At 41.6% G+C, this 17492-nt stretch overlaps 1 protein-coding gene across 1 annotated transcript in view; it reads right to left on the bottom strand.

The window, feature by feature from the left end:
* Positions 1 to 17492, bottom strand: part of BABAM2 (BRISC and BRCA1 A complex member 2) — a 213924-nt gene that overhangs the window by 148362 nt on the left and 48070 nt on the right. Inside the window, exons 5-6 of the mRNA XM_054162432.1 lie at positions 7414 to 7608; positions 377 to 451 (exon numbers count right to left, since the gene is read on the bottom strand). Coding sequence (XP_054018407.1) covers positions 377 to 451; positions 7414 to 7608 — 270 coding nt within the window. The remainder of the gene's footprint in view (positions 1 to 376; positions 452 to 7413; positions 7609 to 17492) is intronic.

The following is a 17492-nucleotide window of genomic DNA, read 5'->3' as shown; positions in this document are numbered from 1 at the left end:
TTGGACTGTTCATTAAAAAACTCCAACACTTACATAGCATGAAATGCCACAGACTCCTATAAAAGAGTTTATCTAGAAATATCTAAATTCATCCCCCAAGATTATATCCAGGATATGGTCAAGTCTGGTCCTTATAATGTTGTCTAACACCCAAGAATATCTGCACTGCACGCCATCTTCTACAACCACCCAAATCCGGCAAGGTCCCTCACAGTGTACGTCCAACATCACCTTTCCAAAACATAATCCAATTGACTTTAGAAATACTGGACTTTCAAACTCTTGGATAGGAGGGCTGCAGGAAAGCCAAAACAGTTACTAGGAACAGTGACTCATACTCTTTCACACATACTGTCAACCTTGACATTCGTTTTACCTTGAGAAGGTATGTAGGGATATTGCTGAAATCTACAGGCAACTTCAAGAGGAAGCGAGCTGAGAATTCACCAGTCTGTGGAAAAAAGATAACAGTAATGAGACCTCTTGCCTAAAACAGAACCACAAATTGAACATTCTGGATCAAGTATTAACCAGAAAAATGTGTAAGAAAGAATACCAAACAAAAGGGGGATTTAAAACAGTATTTCTTGATGGAATAACTGAAGAGGAAGAGAATACTTCATAGATTTCAGTGATGTAGCATGAGACACCACCTTAAAACCCGTTAGCCAGTACTGCCAGTAAGTCAACAGCAAACAGCAGCCAGCATACAACAATGTGCATGACAGAAATCAGACCACACTTTTTTAGGCCCTAAATATAGATGTATCTTGGCTGTACTAACTTCCGGACAAAGGTCTAGCGAGACCTACAAATGGTCTGAAAGCAAAGCCAAAAATTCGACACATTTGCAAGAGTACAAAGAGGCACCTAAGAGAATCTGCACTGAGCAGGTGAGATGGTATCCAAAGTGGAGGCAAAGAACTGAAGTTGAAGGTTTTATATAATTTGTTTTCAGAATTATGTGACTTTTGACACCCAGACAATTGTTTACTGAAAATTTGCCACTCAAGCCCTACACATTGGTCTTTTTTATGCATGAAGTGTATGCAAAGGAAATGGAAAGGATTTCCTTTCTGTTTCATACACTTCCTTAAACCCAGACTTTTGTCCACCTGGTAATGAAGCAATGTAGTTAGCTCTCTCTGAAAAACAAATCCCTGCCTGATTTGCTCCATATTGTTTTTTTTTTGGTCAACTCTATTTTTTCATTCAGCGAAGTAGCCATACAGCAGCTCTATTTGTCATGTTGAATTTACTACCATTAAATACAAAAGATTAGGACACCTAGAGACAAGGTAGCAGAATGGTTTGCAGTTTTAAGACTACCCTACTTTGGCATGCATGAGTTACTTAGCTACATGGTGACGTACAATTTTTAATCACTTAACAGGCAAGGGGACAAATCAACACTGTATGAATATGCAGTATTCATTCTCCCTCAGTAACACATGTGTGTTACTTACTTCCTCAATACAGTTATCTTCACCTTTCATTTTAATATTTCAAATATTTTGCATGTCCAAAGCAAAACCAAAGACATTTTAAGCAAGAAGTGTATAATATACACACTTTAACCAGGTGTATGTGCATCTCTGGTTGGTATGCACACTGATGTTCTCACTAAGGGGGTGAATAGAGTAGAGTAGAGTAGAGTAGAGTAGAGTAGAGTAGAGTAGACCAGACCAGACCAGACCAGACCAGACCAGACCAGGTCAGGTTGGAAGAGACCTTTGAGATCGAGTCCAACCTATCATCCAACACCATCTAATCAACTAAACCATGGCACCAAGCACCCCATCCAGTCTCTTCCTAAGCACCTCCAGTGATGGCGAGTCCACCACCTCCCTGGGCAGCCCATACACTAGATTTAGAGAGGATCATTATTTAAGCAGAAGTCTGAAATAATGGTAGCATCCATTCTATAAAACACAGCAGTAACCCATGGAAGAGATCTAGAGAACCCTGACAGGAAACATGTTGCCTGGGACTGCATCCAGAGGGTGTCTTCATACCTCCAAGGATGGAGATCCCACAATCTCTCCACACAATCTGTACCAATACAAAAGGGTTTATAATCCACACAGATGTCAGTGGGATACTTTTTGGCCCACTGCTCTACTACACGTAGTGGATGTTATCAGAAGAAGTCTACACAGCTACAAGGACATCTTGCCAAAGTCTACAACACTTCAAGAGGAAAGTGTTCAGTCACCTACTTCCTCTGATAGCAAAAATCTGCCACATAATTTTGCAAAATAGTCAGTACTTTTGCCTTCACACTTCACCAGGTGTGCTGTACCCATAACTGCTTTGAGCTCAGTCTAAGAGAAAACATGAAGGTTGTCACTGGCCATACACCAGCATATCACAAGCTTCTGTAAGAACAGACCACACCAGTTGCTATGCGTATAGATTCAGAAATGAATTGCCTGAATAAAACACTGAAGGACATCTTGCCAGCACACAAGCCTCTCTGAGAAAGTACTAGAGGTAAAAGCCAATAGAAACAGACTTTCTAGAATGAATGGTAAGCTGCTAAGCAAGGCAATTGAGGAATATAAGTGATTGTTTGCTAAGTACAATATTTTTTGTAGTACTGTCATGAAATAATACTGAGAAGGATAAAAATGCTGCAGAACTGGATTCCTTTGTTTTATGACTTTATTTAGCAAAGATTTCACCCCAAGCAACTAAGCACATTTAGACAAAGAAACTATATTAGGCAGGTGTACAAAAGCAATGCTAATATCAGTGCCAGCTTGTTCCTTGGTCTATGTATCAGGCATGAACACATAACTAATTTTACCTTCCAGTCACTAAACAAGAAAAAAAATCAAAACAAACCAAAATCCTTCCAATGGCACCTTGCCAGTAATATAATTTTCCAAAAGGGTCTGTGTGATAGAACAGAACAGAATTAACCAGGTTGGAAAAGACTTTTGAGATTATCAAGTACAACCTATCATCCAACACCATCTAATCAAGTAAACTGTGGTACAAAGCACCCCATCCAGTGTCTTCCTAAACACCTCCAGTGATGGTGACTCCACCACATCCCTGAGCAGCACATTCCAATGGCCAATCACGCTCTCCATGAAGAACTTCTTCCTACCATCCAGCCTAAACCTCCCCTGGTACAGCTTGAGACTGTGTCCTCTTGTTCTGGTGCTGGTTGCCTGGGAGAAGACACCAACCCCCACCTGGCTACAACCTCCCCTCAGGTAGTTGTAGACAGCAATAAGGTCTCCCCTGAGCCTCCTCTTCTCCAGGCTAAACAATCCCAGCCCCCTCAGCCTCTCCTCATAGGGTTTTTGCTCCAAACCCCTCCCCAGCTTTGTTGCCCTTCTCTGGACACCTTCCAGCAACTCAACATCTTTCCTAATCTGAGGAGCCCAGAACTGGACACAGGACTCAAGGTGTGGCCTAACCAGTGCTGAGTACAGGGCACAATGACCTCCCTGCTCCTGCTGGCCACACTGTTCCTGATCCAGGCCAGGATGCCACCTGCCTTCTTGGCCACCTGGACATACTGCTGGCTCATGTTCAGCCTACTATCAACCAGTATCCCCAGGTCCCTTTCTGGCTGGTGTTAGGCTGTAATCAACCCTACTGCCAGTTAGCTCAGAACTTCCCTTAAAAATTGTCTCTAGTAGTCACACAATAGAGGTGAGGCAACTGCGCACAGACTATGAAACAAAAGGTTAAGTGTGTACTAAATTAAAAGCAGACTCTGAAACTCTTCCTGATGGCACTAGTTGTGAGGATAGGTGCCAACTTTCCGATGCTGTATTACTTGCATAAGCAGAAAAATCACTGACTTCTTATGCATGTACAACATGAGAACTACTCTGATGGTGAGCGCACTTGATTTGTATTCAGAGTGAAATGGGTATTATAGATAGTGCTCCCTGTCTGGACTTAACTTCCAAAAACAAAATGCCATACAACATTTGACTCCAACAAGGTGCTTGGTGCCATGGCTTAGTTGATTATATGGTGTTGGGCGATAGATTGGACTCAATGATCTCAAAGGTCTTTTCCAACCTGGTTAATTCTATTCTATTCTATTCTATTTACCATAAAATCCAGACAATGTCTGGTAAACTCCCAAGCCTGATGAACTCAGGTGGCCACAGAAGAGATGAATGGCCTTTTATCAAACCATCAGCTACTCCAAGATGTGGAAATAAAGCAACTTGCCATTTAGAACTTTTCTGTGGTTCAATCAAGAAAATTTTACAATGTATTTCTCACAAAATTGTTCTGGACAACAAGAAGGGAGCAGCATCTGTCCGTGGTCACCTGCTTGGTCACAAGCAACAGGTGAAGTCAGATGAATTTCTGGCTACAGCACTGAGAGATTATCTAGTTAATGGACATCTGCATCAGCTGGTACTCCGCCAACAAGAAACTACTAAGACAGATGATGGTTTGTCATAGATGCTGGAGATCAACAGGAAATTTGATATGTTGGAAGAAAGGTAGAAAAGCAAATTTCTATTCCCTTTTGGGACACAGCACTGAATTCAAGCTTCCTCTTCCAAACATTTTTAACTCATGTACTTAAGTGTTTTCGTAACACTGTACAAGGTTCATTCATAGATTGTTGTATCAGAAGTCTGCTGAGCTATCAGTTCCTGAGAGATAGTAACAACATGAATTTCAATGACTTTTAGGCAGAGGAGATGATATGCAGTTTACCTCTTGCCTTTCAGATCAACACTCCTGCTGATTATCAAGACTAACACAACAATTGTAAAGGACAGAAAGGAGAACTGCACAATTTAATTTCATTGTTCTGAGCTTTAGGACACTCAAATTTCTGTGAAATAGACAAAAACTCATAGAATCTCCATACAAGATTCTAAGAGTATCCTTGATAGAAGTGATAGCGCACACTACAGAAACCTCAAATAGCTCTGCCATGGCAAAAGGCATTTATCTCAGAAGATATTTAAGATTCATTTTATTGGAATAAAACAAAGTAAGCAGATAACACCAAATTGGGTGGGAGTGTTGATCTGCTTAAAGGTAGGAAGGCTCTGCAGAGGGATCTGGAGAAGGCTTAAGTCAGCAGTATGAGGTTTGACAAACCTAAGTGCCAAGTCCTACACTTGGGTCACAACCCCATGCAATGCTACAGGCTTGGGGCAAAGTGGCTGGAAAGTTGCCTGGCAGAAAAGACCTAGGGGTGCTAGCTGACAGGTACTTGAACACAAGCCAGCAGTGTGCTCAGGTGGCCAAGAATGCCAAGAGCATCCTGGCCTATATCAGGAACAGCATGGCTGGCAGAACCAGGGAAGGGATCTTGCCCCTGTACTGCACTCTAGTGAGGCCATGCCTCAAATACTCTGTTCAGTTATGGGTCCCTTTCTACAAGAAAGGCATTGAGGGGCTGAAGTGTGTCCAAAGACAAAGCAGCTGGTGAAGGTCTGGAGAACAGGTCTTATGATAAGTGTCAAAGGGAACTGGGATTGTTTAGTCTGGAGAAGAGGAGGCTGAGGGGAGACCTTATTGCTCTCTACAACAACCTGAAAGCAAAAAAATTATTCTTTATTCAGACTCCAAAGACTGAGGAAAGATTCAAAAGACTTCAGTAGATATGGCTTTGCTACAAAGAATTGAAGAATTTTGGCAGCTGTCAAAAATTACAATAAAACCTCAGCACAGTTCAGAAAGCCTCCTTCATTTCAATAAACCAGTTTGAAAAGTTCTTTGTGATGCAAGCTATAGAGAACAACATTTAAGATCAATGAAATATTTTTATCTATAAAATCACAGAATCAATAAGGTTGGGAAAGACCTCAAAGATCATCAAGTCCAACCTCTCACCCAACACCTCAGGACTACTAAACCATGGCACCAAGTGCTACATCCAATCACTTTTTGAACACCTCCAGGGATGGTGACTCCACCACCTCCCTGGGCAGCACATTCCAAAGGCCAACAACTCTCTCTGTGAAGAACTTGCTCCTCGCTTCGAGCCTAAACCTCCCCTGGTGCAGCTTGAGACTGTGTCCTCTTGTTCTGGTGCTGGTTGCCTGGCAGAAGAGACCAACCCCCTCCTGGCTACAACCTCCCTTCAGGTAGTTGTTGACAGCAATAAGGTCTCCTCTGAGCCTCCTCTTCTCCAGAAACACAAAAACATAACCATAAAAAATATTTGATTAAAAAAAAAAAATTACTTGGCTTTAAAAAAAGTCCTAGATGACTTCTCTGAGAAAATGAAAAGATATGAATATGAGTACTGTGAGCTGTAATGTAAACATCATTGTGTCACCTGTAACATAAGCATAATTAACGTGACACAAAGCTGTATTTTAGGCCCTGATAGCAGGAATGATGAATTTTCATAAATCCTGAGACCATTCCAGAAGATACTGTTTCTGAAGGCAAATATATCTTTAAGAGTAAGCCATTGTTGAAGACAAGAGGAAGACATGTTCAGCATAAACATAATTAGGTATTTCCTGAAATATCTTACTCCAAACTTCTTATGATAAATATGCTACCAGCAGGAAAACCTTATTTTTGCAAAGCTTACTCTGTGTCAGAGTTTAGTTTATAACATTAAGAAAATCAAATCGAATCTCACACAAACAAAAGAGTCAACACTGTCAACAGCCTCATTTTAGAAGGCTAAGATGGTATACATAGCATGTTTCCACACAGCATGGCACACTGCCCAGGCAAAGGATACAACTTCAGGAAACAGATAAGGCAGTTTAATGTCTGACTGTCATATAAAGACATGGTCCTGCTAAGTCACTGCTCTAACCCATCTCACGTGCTCCTGGATGTCTGCAGAACATTAGTGGTTGTTTCAGGCTTTTTTTCTTGTTCTTTTGTGGTTTTTTGGTTGGTTGATTGGCTTTCCCCTCTCCAGTGTAGGCTCCTGAAACAACTCAGCTTAGACAAGTGCCAGAGAGATATAGGCAGCTGCAACCAGCAATTAAATCAACTTAATTGTAATGTGGAACCATACCCTAATATATTCTGCCCTTAAGCAGGCTGATTTGCCTGGGTAGGGCATCATACCAACACTCTTTGCCTCTCCAAACCTCTGAGCAAACTCAAACTTCCACATAATGTCATACTGTGTCCTGTAAATACTATACAGACATTTCAACAACTTTCAAAGTTTTCATCTATAAATAGTTGAAGAAACATCAGGTTGAAAACAGCTACTCCCCTGTACCTGGGTTCCACCAAGGTACTGGAATGGCCAGAATGTATAAAACAGGGAGCACAGAAAGTGAGCTGGAGTCAGAGAGTATTTTCCTCCACTTGAAATATAAAACATGCTGATAAAGTGTGATACAACACAAGAGTTCCAAGCCAAGAGTTGTATTTATTAAAATGAAAAGGATCACTAGAAGCAATTTAGCAGAAACATTCTAAATAGCTTACCCAGTTGTTTTTCTTGCCAGCATAGATTTCCATGTTCTCTCCATACTGTGGCTCTTCAAGTAAAGTCTGATACTCAAACATGAGACGGGAGCTCTCGCGCAATCGGCTGCACTGAAATTGGTGATACTGCTGCACAAGCTCTTTCACAACAAGCAGGAGGCATTCAGGATTTGAAGGATTCCAAGAAGCTAAATTCTATTGAATTAAAAAAGAACAGAGACCAAATTTGTATTACAAACATTTCCATTTCCCTCCTGATACCAAAAGCATATATGCTTATAGAAGATTTGTGACGAAGCTAAACCATGATATTAAATGCAAAGGTTCTATCAAGCTTTGGAAGAGAACCACATCAAACAGCAAAAGAAAGTCTGAATGTCAAATACAAGTCCATATGGAGACCTACCAGAAAACTGGTAACTGGGCTACTACCAGGCATACATAGGTCCAAATTAGCATTCTGTTATCCCCTAAAGTTAGGCTGTTGCATTCAAGAATTTGAAAAGTTTGAATGAATAAAGGAAAAACAATATGAAACATACAGGCATCAGGTAAGCAGGGAGCTGGGGTTGCTAAGCCTGGAGAAGAGGAGGCTCAGGGGAGACCTTATTGCTGTCTACAACTCCCTGAAGGGAGGTTGTAGCCAGGTGGGGGTTGGTCTCTTCTGCCAGGGAACCAGCATCAGAACAAGAGGACACAGTCTCAAGCTGCACCAGGGGAGGTTTAGGCTGGATGTTAGGAAGAAAGTCTTTGCAGAAAGAGAGATTAGCCATTGGAATGTGCTGCCCAGGGAGGTGGTAGAGTCACCATCATTGGAGGTGTTTAGGAAGAGACTGGATGAGGCACTTAGTGCCATGGTTTAGTTGGTTAGATGATCTCAAAGGTCTCTTCCAACGTGGTTAGTTCTATTCTATTCTAGATAAAAGCTCATCATGTTAACATGTGGCTTTTTGTCATCTCTGAGTATAAGCAAAAGTAGTTTGTGTTCCTGTATATCCCACAGCCATACTAGGTGCAACAGGGCTTTAAATGTCATGGATTGCACTTTAAGATTCTTTGAGCTGGCAAAGTTGTTCACATTTTATTACTAAGTGAAGTAGTAAAAGACTAGGTTCAAACAAAATTACTTATCAGTATCTGAACTTGAAGTAGTTACGGATGGCATGGTTACTTTTGTACTGAGAGCTGCAGACAATTCATAAACAAATTATATGCATAACTTACATTCTTCAGCAAGGACATAAAAAACATTAGCTGTTTTTTACCTCTTCAGTAGAAGAACTGCTTTGCTATGAAGCATTTTCTACAATGAGAGGACAGAAAATATTTCTGTACTTTGAAGTAGCTATCTCACCAACTGCCTTATATTCTGTTTCTTAACCTAGGTTAAGTAAATGCATGAGGCTGTATAAAAAACAAGCTCCTCGAATTTTGTGTAATGCCAAAACTAATAAATACAAGTGAACAGGTTGCAGAGAGCTCATCAAGCCTCTGTCCTTAGAGATAGCCAAAATCTGACAAGTTTCCAGACAGCCTGCTCTGACTCTGCCCAGGCAGGGAGGTTGGACTAGATGCTCTCCAAAGGCTTTTTTCAACCTCAGCTATTTTTTTGATTCTATGAGGTGGTTTACAAAAAGCTCAAACTGAAACACAGTGTCTGTGATCAGACTCCATAGTTCTGATCTGAAAATAAGTTAATGAGATGTGTACAAATTTTATCTCCTGTTAGTCCAGAATCACAGAATCACCAAGGTTGGAAGAGACCTCAAAGATCACTGTCACCACAGACCTCATGACTAAACCATGGCACCAAGTGCCACATCCAATCCCCTCTTGCAACACCTCCAGTGATGGTGACTCCACCACCTCCCTGGGCAGCACATTCCAATGGCTAACAATGTTCTCTGTGAAGAACTTTCTCCTCACCTCGAGCCTAAACTTCCCCTGGCATAGCTTACAGAATCACAGTCCAGATAGGCAAACAGAAAGCTTCATCAGTTATTCACCAGGCACCAAACCCTCAGCTCTACAATGAAATTTATTTGTAGCCTAATCTTTAATGATGTGGCTATTTCTGCTGAAAAGGCTTTTAATTTTTGTCTGTGATGACTGCAGATCATGATATATCCCTCTGGAATAACTTTATATAGATTCCAGTATATGTATATGGTGACTTAATACTTCAAGCATTTCTCTTTCACAGGATCACAGGATGTTAGGGGGTTAGAAGGAACCTCCAAAGATCATTGAGTCCAACATCCCCCACCAGAGCAGGACCATGGAATCTAGCACAGGTCACACAGGAACACATCCAGATGGGTCTTGAAATTCTCCAGACTCCACAACCTCTCTGGGGAGCCTGTTCCACTGCTCTGTGACCCTGTTCCACTGCTCTGTGACCCTCACAGTGAAGAAGTTCCTCCTCACGTTGAGGTGGAACCTCCTGTGCTGTAGTTTATATTCACTGCCCTTTGTCCTGTCACTGGGTGCAACTGAGCAGAGCCTGTCCCCTCCCTCTTGACACCCAGCCCTCAGATATTTATAAACACTTATTGAATTCCCTCTCAGTCTTCTCTTCTCCAGAATGAAAAGCTCCAGGGCTCTCAGCTTCTTCTCATGGGTCAGTGCTCCAGTCCCTTAATCATCCTTGTAGCCCTCTATTGGACTCTCTCGAGTAGATTCCTGTCCCTCTTGAACTGGGGAGCTCAAAACTGGATGCAATATTCCAGGTGTGGCCCCACCAGGGCACACTGCTGGACACACTCCTCTTAAGGCACCTCAGGGTCCCACTGGCCTTCTTGGCCACAAGGGCACACTGCTGACCCATGGATAACCTTTTGTCCACCAGGACTCCCAGGTCCTTCTCCACAGGGCTGCTCTCCAGCAGATCACCTCCCAACCTGTACTGGTGCAGCTTATGATTCCTTCCCAGATGCAGGACTCTGCATTTACAATTGTTGAACATCATTAGGTTCCTCTCTGCCCAGCTCTCAGTCTGTCCAAGTCTCACTGAATGGCCACACAGCCTTCAGGTGGATCAGCCAAGCCTCCCAGTTTGGTATCATCAGCAAACTTGCTGAGCAGACACTCTGTGCCCTCATCAATGTCACTGAGGAAGATGTTGAACAGGACCAGACTCAGCAGTGATCCCTGCAGGACTCCACTAGTTACAGTTCTCCAGCTGGACTTGGAACCACTGATCACCACTCTCTGGACTCTATTGTGTAACCAGTTCCTAATCCATCTCACTGCCTGTTCTTCTGTCCCACACTTCCTGAGCTTACTCATAAGGATGTTATGGGAGACAGTGTCAAAAGCCTTACTAAGGTCAAGGTAGAATACATCCACTGGTTTCCCTGGATGTACCCATTCAGTTACAGCATCACAGAATACTATCAGATTAGTCAAGCAAGACTTCCCCTCCATAAATTCATGCTGACTGTTCCTAATCATCATCTTCTCTTCCAAGTGCCTAGAGATGACCTCCAGAATGAGCGGCTCCATCATTTTTCCAGGGATGGAGGTGAGGCTTCCTGGTCTATAGTTTCCTGGAACCTCTTTCCTGTCCTTTTTGAAGACTGGAGTGACATTGGCTTTCCTCCAGTCCTCAGGCACCTCTCCTGTCTGCCAGGATTTTGCAAAAATGATGGAAAGTGGTAGAATGACAACCTCAGGCAGCTCTCTCAACACTCTTGGGTGCATCTTATCAGGGCCCGTGGACTTGTGAATATTCAATTTATGTAACTGATCCCTAACCCAGTCTTCATTGACTAGTGGAAAGTCCTCCCTCCTCCAGTCTTGTCCCTCATCCAGGGTCTGGAGTTCATAGGGAAGTTCAGTCTTAGGAGTAAAGACTGAAGCACAGAAGGCATTCAGCAGCTCTGCCTTCTCTGCATCCTCAGTTCTCAGGGCTGCCTCCTCATTCAGCAGTGGGCCCACACCTTCCCTATTCTTCCTTTTCCTATTGATGTATTTGAAGAAGCCCTTCTTGTTCTCTTTTACTTCCTTTGCCAGTTTTAGTTCCAAGAGGGCTTTGGCCTTCCTTGTTGCTTTCCTACATGCCCTGGTAACTACTCTATAGTTCTCCCATGTGACAAGTCCCTTCTTCCACGAACTCTATCTTTCTTCCATGACATTTCCTTCAGAAGCTGCTTTGCTCATCCATGCAGGTCTCCTGGCATGTCTACCCCATTTTTTAGTCAAGGGAACACAGCTATCTTGGGCTCAGAGGAAGCAGCATTTAAAAAGTGTCCAACTTTCTTGGGCTCCTTTACCTTCCAGAGCCTTAGCCCATGGGATTCCTGCAAGTATATCTCTGAGGAGTACAAAGTTAGCCCTGTATCCAGGGTTGTAATGCTACTTACTGCCCTGCTTCTACCCTGTGTAATACTAAATTCCACAGTGTCATGATCGCTGTCACCAAGGCTGTTCCTGACCTTAATGTCCCGAAGCAGTCCTTCTTTATTAGTTAACACAAGGTCCAGCAGTGAGCCTCTCCTTGCTGGCTCCTACACCACCTGCATCAAGAAGTTATCACTGACACACTGCAAGAGCCTTTTGGACTGGCTGTGCCTGGCTGTGTGGGTTTGCCAGCAAATGTCAGGCTCATTGAAGTCACCCTTGAGTATGAAGGAATGTGTTCCAGAGGCTACCTCCAGTTGACTGTAGAAGACCTCATCAGCATCTTCTGCTTGATTTGGTGGTCTATAGTAGACACCCACAACAGTTTCACCCTTCCTTTCCAAATCCCTTAATTCTTACCCACAAGCTTTCCACCAGTTCTACCTCCCCTCCCCGGATGGAACTCAACACATTCCAGCTGCTCTCGCACATAGAGAGCAACACCACCACCTTGCCTTGTTGATCTGTCCTTCCTGAACAGTACATAGCCATCCATGGCAACACTCCAGTCATGGCAGCTATCCCACCACGTTTCAGTGATTCCAATTATATCACAACTCTATATTTGTTTCCCTCTGAAGTTATATATATTCACATCTTATCAAAATGAATTTCTCATTTTCATCATCGTCACTTAAAACATAAAAGTCTAACCTGTCAGTAAAAGTGACATGAAATATGTGTTGCTTCCTTCAGAATCTTGCTTTTTGAGAAAATATAAAGACAATAATAATTTAAAAGAAAAATCAATAATGTCTACTATGACAGTTTTATCTCAAATCTTACCATATGTTGTTTTGCCTGAAGTTCCCAGTCCTGGAGGGATTAATTTTAAGACAATCTAGATATATTCTACCCACCCTCTCCACTTCTCATTTCACTCGATAGCTAATGGAGAAGCACAGAAATCTGTGTATGCAGTACTTACATACAGGGGCAGACACAAAAATAAAATAATTACAGTTTAGGAATATTATCCTTTCTCTCTCGTGACTTTCAGCAACACAATTCATGGGTGCCAAATGACTATGGCAGGCAGTGCTGTGTTGTCTACAAATCACTCCTGTGACTAGGTCAAAAACCACACATTCCTGTATGGTTGGGGGGAACAGTTTTACAAGGTGGTGCTCTCATTCTTCAGCAATGTGGACGCTGTCCCTGCCTTGATAACAAAAAACAACAACAAAACAACCCCACAACCACAACCCCAAAAACCTGTGAGCATGCATGGAGTGCTTATGGGAACACTTATCTTTATGAGAAAGACCTGTTGGTCAGATTCATCCAAGACTGATAGGCTGAACTTAGGAAATAGAACAGGACATTACTGTTGATTACAATTTGCTTTGTTTTACATGGATGAATGAACAGTTCCATGAACAATTAGAGGATTAAACTGTACGCCTGCTTGGTATGATTCTGGTAGAAAGGGTTGTTCAGCATGGCTATGATCCTATTCTTGAAACACTGCTTTTAGAAGCTACCACAGTGTCATGGGTGAGAAACAAACAAGGCTCATGTTAGCTCCTCAAATACATGCTGCAAAGTGACTGAAAACCTCGTTCTACCTTATCTACCATCTACAGCTGGTAAAAATTTTATTCCCAAATTGAACTCATTCAAGCCTATCCAGTTCTACAAAACACTAGACACAATATGTGAAGTAGACATCATCTTCTAGGAAATACATTTTGTAACATGCTGTCTGAAATAAGACTGCATATAACCTTAAATTTCCTGTTCCCAAGCTCCTACTCAAATAAAGCATTTCCAGAAAGCCAGAGGATGTAATATGCCAGTATGTATTGATATCAGCCAGACAAGTGGGAATAACCTTTCCTCCTAATGACATTGGTACAACACAATAGAAATGTTCTGTCAAAGGAAATGACCTACAATATTTTAATAACTGACCTAAATGCAAGCAAACCTTTAGTTTTTTTTAAATAATGTTACACTGCAGAACAAAAAAAGAGCGAGAGGAAATCCATTGTCATTTGTCAAGCACAGAGCTAGAATACTGCTCTCTTCAAAGCATTCAAGAGCACTGCATCAAAACTGTGTTTATGCTGTACTGCCTTAAAGATACAGGAATTAAAATCAATTATTTGATTTTAGGATCCCTTCATTCAGTAAATAAAGATTCAAACAAAGTATGAACTGGTTATGAAAGCAAATCACCTGGAATACATAGAATACATAGAATACATAGAATAAACCAGGTTGGAAGAGACCTTCAAGATCATCGCGTCCAACCCATCAACCAATCCAACACCACCCAAGCAACTAACCCACAGCACCAAGCACCCTGTCAAGTCTTCTCCTAAAAACCTCCAGTGATGGCGACTCCACCACCTCCCCAGGCAGCCCATTCCAATGGGCAATCACTCTTTCTGTATAGAACTTTTTTCTAACATCCAGCCTGAATCTCCCCTGGCGCAGCCTGAGACTGTGTCCTCTTGTTCTGGTACTGCTTGCCTGGGAGAAGAGACCAACATCCGTCTGTCTACAACCTCCCTTCAGGTAGTTGTAGAGAGTAATACTATCAACCCACTACATACATCAATTATACTGGATTCTCACTGGTGAAAGAGTAAATATCCAACGGTTACACATTTTTCCCTGAGACACAGGTTCTGATTTAAATAATAATCTTCAACTTCATCATTATATTATTGTAGCACTTGTTATTTGGCAATTGGCTATTGCATTTCCAGCCATTTTATTAACTTTGCAGAAGTGCTGTTCTTTGCAGATCTCAATGCACAACATTTAACACAAACACTTCTGAAGACAACGACATCTGTGCATGGAATTTCCTTTCACATACCTATAAGTGTTGCTTCGTTGCCCTAAGCATTAGGCTCATTCATCTGAAAATACTTCTAAATCATTTTATTGTGAGCCAATTTCAACCATGTGTCAAAACACGTGATGCATTGTTTTCTCATTTTCAAGGGGTACCTTCTTTAATTTTCCCTCTATTTTTTACATCAACGCCAAAGGAAGCAACTACTGATAACATACTGTTGAAATCTAATTAGCAGATTTTGATGTTAGTCAGGTTGTTCCCTTGTAGAATGGCTTAACTATTACAATTTCACAATTATAATGATCACTCCAAGAACACGCAAAGATTTGTCATGTCAGTCACCGAGAGCAGCATCCCTGCAACGGTACACTGACCTCGTTCTTTAGAGAGAGAGGATCCCCTGAATACCATTTGATTTAGCAACGCAGTATTGTATTTACTATTGGACTATGGAAATTGTTTTAATTGCCAAAACCTTAAACCTGAGACTTTGAAGCAAAAAGGAGTCAGTGCACTCCATTTTGTGAAGTTTCAAGAAAAGGTCTTTAAGAGAATAGTTATCTAGACCTTAGACAATAGCATGCACGTCCACCAGCTCTGCCCTCCACCTCACAGCACTGCAGTATAAATGGCAAAACAATCTTCAGTTATTATACATAGCCTAGCAGAGCATGGGCATCCATTAAAATGTGTCTATTTTGGAGAAATCCAAAGCGATTCAGGAGATCTGTTCTGAGGATCTGCCAGATAATAAACAAGCCCAAAGAGTGTAATTTTCTACCGAGACATAGAACCCCCTAGATTTGGTTGGGATGCAAAGTCGATCTTCAAATTCCCTGGCTCTTGATCCTGTTTCCTGACAGGATTTGGCTGCACAGTAAGTGAGCAGTTTGGTTAAGAAAAGGTTTTTGCACCATCAGACACAGCAAAAGTGTTGAGAAAATGAGTTCACTTGGAAGTGAGTATAAAAAGGCAAAGATATTATAAGGCCACCCACTGAGCGCAATTTAAGCCATTTCACCATAACTCATTTAAATGAATAGCAGTAACACTGACGGGATTTCAAAAAGAGACAACGTTTGAAGCCAGACAGCATCAGCTCTAAGAAATGTTCTTAGAGGTGAGGCAAGTAAAAAATCCCCACAAAGTAGCTTCTCATCCCTACTAGCAAACACAGGCAGAATTTAGCTTTCCCAAGTAGCCATACTATTTAACTTTTGGCAAGGAAGCCACATTTAAATTTTGTTCTGGAACATTTTGTGCTTTGCAGTTCTTCCTTTATCCTTCCAAAAACCTAATCAAGAACCTATGCAAACTGCTCAGTGTCCGTGACTACCTATTCACACTTTTCTCAGCACATAATGCACTGTGTGTTCCATAAACAGCTAATTCGTAGCCTCCTTCTCATGTTACTGCTTATTTCGTAACTCCAGGCAACGTCTGCGGCAAACTACAGCTCTACGCTATCAGAAAGAAATACGGTAACAATTTCTAATTGATCCGAAGTTGTTTTTCTTTGAAATGTGTTTAAAGATCCAGGTTGCCAAAATATCTTCCAGGAATGTGATTTTTAAGAAGACAGATTGTAACTGTTTTTCCTGGCTATACTACAGGAAACAACAGCAAGATCTTATTTTAAGTCAGTGTACTTTTATATTTCTAAGCAAGAAATTAACTTGCACGAGAAAATGTCAGTAAACAAAACCTCCCGAGTCCATCAAGTGGTAACGCATTTCTATAGCATCTTTCATCCAGAATTATCATAAGGAATAATTTAAGTACAGATTTGTATTTTGTTTATATCCCAGCACACCACATACACACAACTTGCACCCCACAGTGGATTAAAATCAGTACCAATATAAGGTTTTTTTCACCCAAAATGAGAAAGATCATACTTGTGCTCCACGAATGTAAGAAGAGATACAGGCCCAGTGGTTACTATTAGCCTGAAAACTGATCTCAGTCCCTACTTTCTATAGTCTTCATGGGCCACCATGGGGAAACTGCTCACAGAAAAAGGCACAGGATAATTATCTGCCATATGCTCACATCTTTCGACTAACAGATATTTCTCACAGTATTTGCAGGGCTGGAGTGTTATAACAAATTCAAAGGCTTCAGTTTCTTAGCAGCCAGCACTTAAGCATCCTACAGGCTGCAGTTTCAAATCAATCACTGTAAACCTACATGCCATCTACTTGTCATCGTATTTTCACAGGTTCTTCATATCCCCCTCCCCCAAAAGCACCACTGGAACAACTTTCTGGAGTGATCTGCTTGAAATGATCACTTTTGGGCACAAGCAAACATCCAAACTTAACATTTGGTAAAAAACAGTTCAACTCTGGAGCACTTCTGTCATGGCAAATGCAACCCATGAGTTTGTAGACACTATGTGCTCTACTAGCTATTGTGTGGAACAGAGAAAAAGTTTGCACAAAGCAAAAACTTGGGATAGCCAACATTTATTTATTTTATTTTGCTTTTGGAGAGAGGCTGTGAAATAAGATGCAAAAATTACAACAGCTTCTGAACAGATGAAACGCCCGAAGACCTTGAATTACCATGAACATACAGAGGAGCAGGAAGCCAACACACTATGAATTAAAAAAATGATCAGAAATTAATTCTACTTCTAGAAAAGCCCCTTACATTTTGTATACAATTATTTTCCCTGTTTTCTTCCACAGGCTACAGAGTGATTCTCATTGATGATCCCACGCCCAAGGTGACTTCAAAATAAACCTCAGGAAATCCGACACAAAGAACTCTCTTCTGCATTCACCTAAAATAAATTCACCACCACCTCTCGAGTAACATTCCCCCAAAACAGACATTACTACAAATGCCCTACCGCAGGAGA

This window comes from Dryobates pubescens, chromosome 6 (assembly GCF_014839835.1).
Source record: "Dryobates pubescens isolate bDryPub1 chromosome 6, bDryPub1.pri, whole genome shotgun sequence".
Taxonomy (NCBI): domain Eukaryota; kingdom Metazoa; phylum Chordata; class Aves; order Piciformes; family Picidae; genus Dryobates; species Dryobates pubescens.
This window is presented reverse-complemented; position numbering and strand designations above follow the sequence as displayed.